Below are 12,833 nucleotides of genomic sequence, written 5' to 3' on the forward strand. Positions count from 1 at the left end.
ACTATCATTTTTGTAACCGTAGAAAAAATTAAGTTAGGTCCATTGTTTTTCCTGTGTGTCATTGGGTTTTCAGTTAATGCACCTCAAACAATATAAATATTTTACAGCTGTCTGACATTTTTCAAATATGAAATGCATTGACCATAAATATTTTTTTAAAAGCCAACTTGTGCTTGCCATTATGATGCCAGCTATTCATATACAACATCTGATGTTATCCAATGGTTTTTGTGTTGTCTAAATTAATTAAAGCTATGCCCAGAGTAGACATGAGAAACAATATAGGACTTTGTAGCTAAAGATCATCAAAAGTTATGCTATTAATAAACCATATAACCATAAAACCAATAAAGTAGCTTCCCCCCTTCTATACACGACTGTAACGCCGACCTTTCTTCTTCAGCTGAGGGTTATGCCGCCTTCCAGGAGGACAGTTCCGGTGATGAAGCAGAGAGCCCGTCCAAAATGAAGAGGTCCAAGGGAATCCATGTATTTAAGAAACCAAGTTTTTCTAAGAAGAAGGAGAAAGACTTCAAAATAAAAGAGAAACCTAAAGAAGACAAGCACAAAGAAGACAAGCACAAAGACAAGAAGTCCAAGGATCTAACTGCTGCAGATGTAGTAAAGCAATGGAAAGAGAAAAAGAAAAAAAAGAAGCCCACCCCAGATCCAGAACCCCCACCTGTAGATGTGCCCAGGCTGAGGCCAGTATTTGGTATTCCACTGGCCGCGGCCGCAGAAAGAACCATGATGTGTGATGGGATTCGGCTGCCGGCAGTATTTCGGGAATGCATTGATTTCATTGAACAACATGGCATGAAATGTGAAGGCATCTACAGAGTGTCAGGTAAAACTGGTCAAACTACAGAGAATTTGCTGCTGTATATGTTAGCCAGCTCTATGGATATGCTTGTTATTGATTTAGTTAAAATTACAAAGAGAAAAAAGTGATTTGTTTAATTATGATGTACTACTTACAAGAGACCTAGGAGAAGAAAATATAAAAGTAATGCAGCTTAGTGACTATTAAAGTGAATCTGTGACCACAATAAAATAAATAAAAGCATTCAGATTATAGCTTTGTTGCATCTGTGTTTTTTGGTCTGTGAATAGTGTCAGGGAGGCGGGCCTATCAACCCCTGGGCTCACTGTCCTGTATGCACGTCTTGTTGCTTAATCAGCAAGATACACTGGGCATACAGTACAGTAAGGAATAGCAGTGCTAGAGTCCAGGGAATGATAGGCTCAGCCTCCTTGATGCTATTCACGGCCTAAATAAAGGCTTCTTTTTTATGATGAGCATAAAAACACAAACTACAAATTTATGTTCTGAATACTTTAACTGAGTATCTAGCAGTGCCACCAGCTCAATAGGCAGTCAGGAGGTGACAGATTTGTTGGAAGAAGCAAACATTATATTGTGTTTTTATCTGCTGAGTACATTAAAGTGAAAAGGGTTCCTCACTTTGGATGATTCCGATGATTAACGCGATTAACAATAGGCAATGCAGAATACTGCAACATTGTCCTGTTTACTTGAATGGAACAGTGCTGTAGTACCTTGCACCACTTGTACTTATAGTATGGTGGTTCCAAGGACCAGCAAAAGAAAATCTTAGAGGTGGCAGCAATTACACAAACACTGTGGTCCCTTCAAATGGCTGATGGAGGTGAGTGGCTAAAGTTGGACCCCTGGTGGTCTTATTTCACGGATGGGTGTTAGGTCTTTTTTTTTTTTTTTTCGTGAAGATATTTTTTTGACTGCTTTGTCACAATAAGGCACATACATTTGTAAAGTCAGTAATGAGGCTATAGAGAAAGTCGCACGCAGGCGACTAGAGTAGTTTGTTGATAGCAGAATATGATGTAAAGAAGCCTTTTTTTTAACAAATCAGTTTATATGGATATGTATAGAACAATAAAGTATTTGCAAGAAACACTAATATAACAACAATAACCAACATTTTCACCTCAAACAATTGGACGTGTCAATGGTGTACTAATACTATCAATATGGTATGGCAAAATAGCTTATGATAGAAGTTGAAGCCCTCCCAGGGTTCTCTTTTAGGTGTTTTAGGTCTTGTGTATGCATTTTGAAAACCCTTCAATCTTAGGGTCCATTTACACGGAAAGATTATCTGCCAAAGATTTGAAGCCAAAGCCAGGAATTGATTTGAAAAGAGGAGAAATCTCAGGCTTTTCTTTATGACCTGATCTCTGTTTATAGTCTGTTTCTGGCTTTGGCTTCAAATCTTTGGCAGATAATCTGTCAGATAATCTTTCTGTGTAAATGGACCCTTAGTAATGGTCCTATTTGACAAAGTGATTTTTAACAATTTACTGATTAAAGATGAGCGATTGCAAATAAGAGCTTTTGGGAATTACATGAAATTGTTCAACATAATATACAGAACGATAGTTGTTATATTATGATTGGAACGATATAACAATTTTTTGTATGATAATCGCCCTGTTTAATAGGGCCCTAACTCTGGGCTACTTTGTGTGGTAGAGGCACAATGCTACAATATTCGCTGCCAAGCTATAGGTGTATTTTTTTTCCTTACAAGAACATGCTGAAATGTACTGTGTTGTGTATACAAGGTAAATAAAAAAGCTAATATGTTCTTTAGTGTGTTAAAGTGTCACTGTCGTGATTTTTTTTTTTGCAGAAATCAATAGTCCAGGCGATTTTAAGAAACTTTGTAATTGGGTTTATTATCCGAAAAATGCATTTTTATCATGAAAAAGCAGTTTGAAGCTCTCCCCCCTGTCTTCATTGTTCTCCTATGGAGAGAGCTAAAGAAAAGACCAAAACAGGACAACAAAGAGTTAATCTACAAATCCCTCACCTGATATCTCTTGGGACAGTCACCACTGACCTCCCTGACCTCGGATTACAGCTGTCACCCAGCTCATGCCTGTAATCCTCTGTTATCTGCTTTCTGCTGCCGGCTAACTCCCTCCTTCCTCCTCCCCCCTCCCCTCTCCCTAGAGCAGACAGGGGACGACTCCTGCAACAAGTCACAATTTTCAGATTTTTTGGAGTGGATGAAAAAGAGGAAGGAGGGGGGGACCTGGGAAAAGGCTTTTTACATGCAGATAATGGCAGATTTGGCTAATAAACCCAATTACAAATTTTCTTAAAATCGCCTGGACTATTGATTTCTGCAAAAAAAAAAAATACGACAGTGACTCTTTAACTATACAAGAAGTATGTCACTCTTGTCAAGTATTCAATTTCATTTTTTTTCCTACTGAATTTTAACCTTCTTTTTCCGTCAATCTTTTGTTAGGAATCAAGTCAAAGGTGGATGAGTTAAAAGCCGCATATGACCGCGAGGAGTCTCCAAACCTTGATGACTATGAGCCTTACACAGTTGCCAGCCTACTGAAGCAATACTTGCGTGAGCTACCTGAGAACGTCCTCACCAAAGAATTAATGCCTAAATTTGAAGAAGCCTGTGGCAAGTCGAGTGAGGCTGAGAGGCTGCAGGAGTGTCTGCGGCTCTTGAAGGAGCTGCCCGATTGCAACTTTTACTTGATTTCATGGCTGATTGTGCACATGGACCATGTCATCGAGAAAGAACTTGAAACTAAGATGAACATACAAAATATTTCAATTGTGCTGAGCCCAACCGTTCAGGTACATGAAACAGATTTTCTAGAGGTTACATTGCATGGACAGAGAAATTATGGAATATTCTGAAACAGCTTTTAGTTCATGACTAGGACATGGCTCAATAATAATGATGACCGTATGGTCAAAGTGCAGAATATAATGTAACTTGTACAGTATATCAAGGAAAATGGTGATAATCCTTCAGTTCAGCTACAATGCTGCTGAAGTCCCCTTTAGCTCCGTGTCATGTGTGTTAAAATGTGCCTCATCTAACCTCAGATTGTGTCCCCTTGTATTTGTGTTTAGCTTCTTGTAAACACGCTTTCCTTTTGAACTTTATTTAGTCCTTTAACCTATTTAAAGGTTTCGATTATTTTCGATCCTTTTTTACCTTCAGATCCTTCCTCCTATGTTTTATGCTTCAGATTTCCACCATTTTTGAAGCTAGTTTCTGGGCCCATTGTATTTTATCAATATCTTTTGTAGGTGAGATCTCCTGTACTGGACAAAGTATTCCAGATGTGGTCTCACTAGAACACTATACAACTGTATCATAATCTCCCTCTTCCTACTGGTTATACCTCTAGCTATACAGCCCAGCATGCGATTAGCTTTCCCTACTGCCTGGTTGAATTGGTCACTCATTTTAAGGCTGTGTGAAATTAATACGAACCCGAATCCTCGGTAATGATTCCCGCTGTCTGCCCGCTCCGTGGCAGAATTAGTACGAACCCGAACCCTCGGTAATGATTCCCGCTGTCTGCCCGCTCCATGGAGTGGGCGGATCCAGCGGGAGGACCGCCTGGAAAACTGGGATACAGCCATAGGCTGTATCCCAGTTTTCCAGGCGTTCCCCCCCGCTGGATCCGCCCGCTCCACAGAGCGGGCAGACAACGGAAATCTGCTGCCGAGCGTTCGGGTTCATACAAACCCGAACCTCGGCAGGTTCGGACCATCCCTAATTAATACCCCTAAATTCTTCTCTTCTGAAGTCTTTGCTAACACAGAACTGCCGACTCTTGTGTCATCAACAGACAAACCTTACCTACCAAACCTCCTTCTATGTCACTTACAAACATATTAAATAGAACAGGACCCAGAACAGACCCTTGGGGCACACCACTTTTAAAGGGGAACTCCAGATAGAGGTTAAAAAAATTTTAACTTCTGCAGAAGCATAACGCATTACTTACCTGTCTATCCAAGTTTTGAAACTACCAAAAATCCATTTGTTTGGGGTTTTTTTTGCTCTGTTTTGTGTTTCTGTTCTTCCTGGTTTGGCATTTCCCAGAATGCAATGCTTTCCCTCATGTGATCATCACAGCCCCCACCCATTACAATCAGTAAAATTAAGGGGTTATCCAGTGCTACAAAAACATGGCCACTTCGCCATACTGTTGTCTCCAGTTTGGGTGGGGTTTTGAAACTCTGTTCCATTGAAGTAAATGGAGCATAATTGCAAACTGCACCTGAACTGGAGACAACAGTAGGGGGAAAAGTGGCCATGTTTTTGTAGCGCTGGATAACCCCCTTTAGTGCAGCAGCTGCTTCTGTTTGATCAGAGATGGTGAATCACTCAGGGGATTGGGTTATCCAGCCAAGCCTCCTGTGACATCACGCCCTGCCCCCTGTCTGCATCATCGGCAAACACACACAATGTAAGACAGAGGCATGGAAGATTTGTCTCCTGGGGGGGGGGGGGAGCAGAAGGAGCAGGAGACAATGTGAATTGGTACAGGGGCCATTTTTTTCACTTCCCGGATTTCTATCAGCTGCCAGTGTGGCAGAACTGTACAGATACAGTAATACATTGTATAGACACATCTATATCACTTTTAATGTACTTTTAATAGAAAACAAGTTTTTCTTATCCGGAATTTCCCTTTAACAAGTCTCTGCTCAGAATACACTCCATTTACAACAACCCTCTGATAGCTATTCTTCAGCCAAGTCCCAATGATTATTCGTATCAAAAAACGATTATTCATAGGATGCACATCTCCCTGCGATAAAGCTGGCAATGGTAGAAGGAAAGGACCTCAAGATTAAGTCAGAAATCATTTGTGCAGCCACGCATGATAATTGAGCCATGTAATAAGTTCTTTAAAGAAGCGCCAATCTGCTTCATTAGCCCTCACATCGGCCATGCGTCTACTTGTGTGTAATACTGACTTAATCTGTCTTCATATTACACCATGCCAAAATGTGTTCTTTTTTTTTTTTCCAGATTAGCAACAGAGTCCTGTATGTATTCTTTACACACGTGCAAGAATTGTTTGGTGGAACAGTTATCAAGAAGGTGGTGAAACCTCTTCGATGGTCGAATATGGCCACCATGCCTGCCTTGCCTGATACTCAAGAAACCATTAAAGAGGAAATCAGGCGGCAGGTTTGTTGTCACACTTTTTATACCTGTAAACCTAAATCTACTATAGGAAAGATAAGCCAACTTTAGGCTTATGTTCCTTTTATGCAATATAGGGTTACCATTATGTCAGGACATGTTTAATTTGTCACATCATCTACGATGTGTTAAATAGACATTTTGATAGAAGTTTTGAACTATACCTTCCCACATAAGGCTACTATAGGGTGGCAGCAACATTATTTGTAGTCTAAGTGGTATACCCAAAGTTATAGACTGGGGCAATTATTGTGCTTCCACGATTTATAGATGGCACATAGCATGGTATTCATAGAACTGTGCAGACTACTGAATGTAAGACAAGTAATGTAACATGGTCCATGTTTTCTAGGTCCAAGATGACATGTTGAGTTGTTAAATGGCAATCGTGGAATAATTTAACACTATTTATCAAAGTTAAACCTTTGCAGGTACCTTACATGAATGGAGTCTAATTAGGTAGAATGGCTAACTAAAAGGATTAGAGTTAAGGCCTGATTGTCTGTCAAACCCTGTGCAATAAAGCCAGCAATCGGCAGATGAGCGAGCACTGATCGCAGTCATTCATCTTGTTAAACAATATTCCTTTGGCAGCACTTCTCTCCATGTAAAAGGGGATGTGTAGTTGGTGGCTAAATGACCATGCTAGCCTCAGCCGTGATTATCTAACAGATCTGCGCTTGCTTATAGCGCAAGTTTAGCCATGTAATACGATGTTAACACCAACCAGCCTCTACTAATGCCATGTATTAAAGTATGGCATAGCCTGTTATCTGGAAAGAGCTGAGAAGAGGTGGTAAATGGAAAACTTAAAGTAAATTATGATCTGATCAGAGAAACACCTTTAATATTTCCATTATATACATGTATTATCAAATTGAACACACAGATTTTATTATTCTTCTGGTTGGCTTTACAATTCTTTTTCTGGATGTACACATTTTCTAATAATTCTGACATTTTTACTCATAAACAATAAATCCTATTCACAATGTCTGAGATCCCTCATACAAGCCTTGTTGGAGACTGAATAGATCACCACCGACTGATCTGTTTGATTAATTATAATAGTTAATACCTTGTTTTTTTTACCCTTGTTGTTTTATAGGAATTTCTCTTAAACTGTTTGCACCGAGATCTGCAGGCTGGCATAAAAGATCTCTCTAAGGAAGAAAGGCTTTGGGAGGTGCAGAGAATTTTAACTGCGCTTAAAAGGAAGTTACGAGAAGCTAAAAGGCAGGTGTGTGATATTCTGGGTCTTGGCCTGTCCGCTCTGTTAAACATTTCATCAACAGGCAAGCATAATGGTGTAGAGAGGACAAGGCTTGTCCTTGTATAGTTCTTGGCGAAACCCCAAAGTGCTGAATAAGTGCATCATGTGACTTGTTGGACTGTCCCCTCTCCAGCACAGCTGCACACATTTCACACGCTGCTCACCTCTTCTGTATACTTTCTCTTATGTAGTTGTTCTTATTCCTCAACTGTTGCCGACTAGTGACTATAGGTGTTTAAATTATTTCATGTATTTACGTTCTAATTTTTTGTGTTTTTATTGCTTAGTGCTTTTGTAGCTGTAGTATATTTAGTATATTGTTAGATGCAATAGATCCCATACTAATGAATGTATACAGACACAGATATGAACGTGTCTCTATGTATCTAGCTATATGTATGCGCACACACATTGAACAATCTGTAAAGATACTAAAAATATGTACAGCGCAGGATAGAGTACAGTGTGGATTTATGCAATGACATGGATATTGTGTACTGCTTTTAGAAACTTTATCAGTGATAATTTCCAAAGGTTTAGAACTCCCTTAACTCGCCCTGTAAATAGATGCCTTCCACTATATGGAAAGGCCCCTATACACATTAAAAGAAAACGCCCGAACCTAAGGATTTTAGCAGGACTTGACCAACTGTCTAATGTGAATATAGGGGTTTGTATACTCTGCTGTGACAGATAATGTCAGGGGAAAGAAGGATTTGGCACGATGGACCTCAACTATTTCAAAAAAAGAGTGTTTTTGTGTATGGGGTGCTGGGAATGATAGCAGTCGGACAAATGAATGTTCACTTTATTTCACCTTAGGCGACAAGTTAATGACCTTAACATGATATTAGCCTTTCAAATAAAGATCTGTTGGCAGAGTCATTTTATCCCAAGTGCTCTTCATAGGACTGTGAAACCAAGATTGCCCAAGAAATTGCCAGCCTTTCAAAGGAAGATGTTTCCAAAGAAGAAATGACAGAAAATGAAGAAGAGGTCCTCAATATCCTGCTTGCACAGGTACAGTATGAACTTTTCTGTAACAACTGAAATGGACAAGGTTGTATAACTCCCTGGCAAAAAAAAGCCAAGTTCCATAAATACTTGATTGGAGATGAGTCTGGGGACCAGGCAGGCCAAAGATGTGTTACAATCTGACAAAGACCATTCCTGGGAAACATTGCTGTGTGTAAGTGACCATTATGCTGCTAAAAATTCCAGATGGATTCCCTTCCATGAGAGGTAACTCATGGTTGCAGGATATCCTACACATATCACTGAGCTGTTAGCAGTGATACAAGGGACTCTGAGTGTTGTATGTGATGGTTCCCCAGATCATCACACCTTGTCATTTCCTAATGACAGTTGCCTCTTTCAGTAGCATATTGTACTCTGCTATGCTGAAGAGATTCCTCGGGAATGGTTTGCAGAATATTGCAAGTTCAAAGTATTGACTTTTACTCGAAATTGCCCAGATCTCAGCATGGAACCCATGTGTTATGTATTGGAAAGACAAGTACAATCCACATAGGCCCTACCTCTTAGCTTACAGTACAGAAGACCTGCTGCTTTATAACCTGGTGGCCAGATACCACAGGACACCTTTTTGTGGAGTTTGTGACTTATCCAATGTATAGTTTTCAAGGTGGCACAAGGGCAACCTTACACAATTATATTAATGATCAGGCTAATCTATGGCTGGTATAATTACATGTTGTTTGAAGCCTCTGTCCTTATTAATGTTTGTATATCATGTTAGGAAAATGAGATCCTCACAGAGCAAGAAGAGCTGGTGGCAATGGAGCAGTTTTTACGACGACAGATTGCTACAGAGAAAGAGGAAATTGACCGTCTGCGAGCAGAGATCTCTGAGATACAGAGGTGGGAATGATGTTGTCATTTAGTGTGTTCCACTCTGAACTCTCAATGCCTTGGGGATTCAAGACTTAAAGGGGTTATCCAGCGCTACAAAAACATGGCCACTTTTCCCCCTACTGTTGTCTCCAGTTTAGGTGCAGTTTGCAATTAAGCTCCATTTACTTCAATGGAACTGAGTTACAAAACCCCACCCAAACTGGAGACAACAGTAGGGGGAAAGTGGCCATGTTTTTGTAGTGCTGGATAACCCCTTTAATGGATTTTGTGACTTGTCACTTGGGTCACATCAAATGTTCATTGAGTCTGACAACTGGAATACTCAGTTGTGTTTTGGACAGATTAATGTAGATATCTATGTCAAGATTTATAAAGGGTGTAAAATAGAACCTGGGGTATACTGCTCACAGCAACCAATCACAGCTCAGCTTTCATGTGATGAAAGGTGAACTGTGATTGGTTGCTATAGGCAGTTTATACCAAATTTTATTTTGCACCCTTTGATAAGTCCTGATGTAAGTTTTAAACCATGCTTATGAAAGTCTAGCTGCCATTCCAGAAAAGGTTTGACGTGTTATAGAGGTATGTCAGAAGTTTTTCATCGGTAGGGGTCTGAGTGAGACCACCTCCAATTGCTAGGACAGATGAGAGGTGCTCATTTGAGCACAGTTTCTCCCTGCTGTTCTATGTTTTTTAGACTTTTTGAAGATCCTGCAATGAGCACTTCTATCCGCTATTATAGTGATTGGTGGGGGTCTTAGCACCTGGACACCACTGATGAAAACGTGTAATGTCAGAAGTTTTCTAAAATGACAGTTACACTTTCAAAGTTGTGGAAAACCATACTGAAACCACCTGATGTACATTGTTAAACACTTGTCAAATACTTGACCTAAGAAAATGGGATCATGGTGGTCAGCTTTAGAGATGATGAAACATCGGGAAATTTCAGGTTCGTTCGAACTCGAACCTTCGTCATTTGATTCCCGATGCCTTCCCGTTCCGTGGGGAAGGTAGAGGCAGCCAGAGTACCGCCTGGAATTCCAGAATTTTTTATTGGTGGGAAAACCAATATACTCTGACAAAGATACATAAACACTAGAAAGTAAATGTTAGTAAAACAAATGCGTGTTTCATTGTAGTCGCCAGCAACATGGCCGGAGTGAGACTGAGGAGTATTCATCAGAGAGTGAGAGCGAAAGTGAGGATGAGGAAGAGCTGCAGATTATTCTGGAGGATCTTCAGCGTCAGAATGAAGAGCTAGAGGTGAGGGACAATCGCAATCCTCTACTGCCTTCAGTTGTATTTTGATGATCCGTATTTATTTGCTAAAAGCAGATCCGACATCTGCCCAGCTAGGTTTCCTTCTGGTTGCCTTTTTATGATCCCTCTCCTTTTAAATGTGTTACTCCGCTATTTTTTTTCTGTCGTGTTTGAAAGTCCCTGTGTAGTCTGTTTTCTCAGAATACCCTTACTTATTCCGTAGCATGACTTTTTGTGATTTATTCCACGTTTATGCAACTTTTCTTTTTTGTCAGATTAAGAACAACCATTTGAACCAAGCCATTCACGAAGAGAGAGAAGCGATCATTGAGCTGCGTGTGCAGCTCAGGCTGTTACAGATACAGCGTCTTAAATCCGAGCAGCTGCAAGATGAAGAGGAGCCAGGGAAAGCGGGCAGCAGATCCCAGCTGCAGAGAGATGCCACCTCTGAGACAAAGACCAAGGAGCAAGTGAGACCATCGCCAATTAAAGACTGGAAGGAAACACTGATTTAAGGAAAAGTGAATCCCATGTAAAGTGCTCACTAATCCTTACAGGCCATTGCTAGGGATTTTATTTTATAAAGGCACTCCCCTCCCGAGGAAAACCATTATTATTTTTTATGTTTCAGTCTGTTCTTTGGGTTCTGGCTTTTCTGGGGTTACTTATATAAAATAACAATTACGGTATTTTGTACACAGATTAATGGTGAGAAAAGAAAGTCGTTTTCTGAATGACAGGACTTGTGGCAAGTGTTCCAGAAAAGTGGCTATGAATTTTTTAACACTTCTTTTTAGGTGATTTTATGATGTAGATGTTACCAGGCACACCAGTCTATATTATTTATTCATAAGTACCCTGGCATCAGAGCAGCTTTAACATGTAGGGTTTTTTTTTTGTATTTACATAAGCCAGGGATTTTGCAGCTGTGAATGCACCTGTTTGAGACTACTACAAATAAAACTTTTATTATATTGGTGTACATGGTTCTCTGTGATCTGATCAGCTCTCTGGTGTTGCTGCCTTGCTGCTCTTATTGCTTTCTCTTACCACAAGTGAACTGTGACTATAGCGGCAGTGCAGTATGACAGTATCACCAGACCTGTGTTGTCTAGAATCCGTCGACACACATCTGAATGATCTATTTAGCATATGAAGAAGTATAGTTTCCATTCCTTGATAGTACTGCCTGAGTTAAGGAATCACACAATGTGATTGCTGCCGATAGAGTTCTCTATCCTTCTAATGTCCTTACTGGTGCAGTAATATACATATAACAGACTAAGTCTGTTTGTGCGCCTCCTGTAATGTGAACACCTCTATAATTGTATTCTTTGAATATTACATAACAGGAAGTCCATGCACATCAAGCTAGTCATGTGAGTAAGCAAAATTTGTACATAGCTGCAGCAGTTCGGAGATTAGGAGAAGAGTCAAAGGAAAACCTATATAATATATTAATGTAATTGTTTCCAGTTTTACATATATTTACAATATTGATTGGTGATCATTAGTTTGGGGTGGGAGAAGCACACAGTTAAGCACTTCACTCCCTGGCTCTGCAATCTCTGTCTAGTTGTAGAAGATGGCCTCATAGACTTATACTATTGCAAAAAGCCAGAGAGTGAAATACATAACTGAGCACTTCTAGATAATTCTTGGGGTGAATACTTTCGACATGTCCTTTTTTTTTTTTTTGGTCAAATGACAGGGACACGTTAACAATATCAAAAAGAAACAGCTATGCCAAATACGTAAACCATAGCACACCAAAATAATGTAATAAATAAAGGTACTTTATTATAACAGGTACAATATTCAATATTATAGATCCCACAAACTAAAAACAATTAAAATATATAAAGCCCACAGGGGGGTACCCGGTATAGTACCGCCCACAATGACACCCCAATCTAAGTATATCACACACCCTGCATAAATAAAGTGCACGTGCAAAGTATAAGTAATCTATGACATGGTACCAACAATCCAAAAATAACAATAAATAAATACGTAATAAGAAGTGTATTCTAATAGATAAGAAAGACCATGATCAGTATCACCTAATATAAAAAGAATCGTGTACAAAGGCAATAACATCAAAATCAGACCAAGATGGTAAAATGGTGAAATACCACCATAAGTAACAAGCAACAGGGTGGTGATGGGGTGTCAAGCAAAAGAGCCCCACGCGTTCCGTCCGCCCAAACGGACTTCCTCAGGGGAACCCCTGAGGAAGTCCGTTTGGGCGGACGGAACGCGTGGGGCTCTTTTGCTTGACACCCCATCACCACCCTGTTGCTTGTTACTTATGGTGGTATTTCACCATTTTACCATCTTGGTCTGATTTTGATGTTATTGCCTTTGTACACGATTCTTTTTATATTAGGTGA

General features: G+C 40.0%; 1 protein-coding gene across 2 annotated transcripts in view; it reads left to right on the forward strand.

Moving 5' to 3' along the window:
• Positions 1-12,177, forward strand: part of RALBP1 (ralA binding protein 1) — a 33,727-nt gene extending 21,550 nt beyond the window's left edge. For both annotated transcript variants that reach the window (XM_069957774.1, XM_069957775.1), the window contains exons 3-10: positions 404-847; positions 3,300-3,649; positions 5,853-6,014; positions 7,138-7,269; positions 8,212-8,322; positions 9,062-9,183; positions 10,320-10,443; positions 10,716-12,177. In XM_069957774.1, coding sequence (XP_069813875.1) covers positions 404-847; positions 3,300-3,649; positions 5,853-6,014; positions 7,138-7,269; positions 8,212-8,322; positions 9,062-9,183; positions 10,320-10,443; positions 10,716-10,955 — 1,685 coding nt within the window. In that variant the 3' untranslated portion in view covers positions 10,956-12,177. The remainder of the gene's footprint in view (positions 1-403; positions 848-3,299; positions 3,650-5,852; positions 6,015-7,137; positions 7,270-8,211; positions 8,323-9,061; positions 9,184-10,319; positions 10,444-10,715) is intronic.
• The last annotated feature ends 656 nt before the right edge of the window (positions 12,178-12,833 follow it).

The sequence above is a fragment of the Dendropsophus ebraccatus genome, chromosome 2 (assembly GCF_027789765.1).
Source record: "Dendropsophus ebraccatus isolate aDenEbr1 chromosome 2, aDenEbr1.pat, whole genome shotgun sequence".
NCBI lineage: Eukaryota > Metazoa > Chordata > Amphibia > Anura > Hylidae > Dendropsophus > Dendropsophus ebraccatus.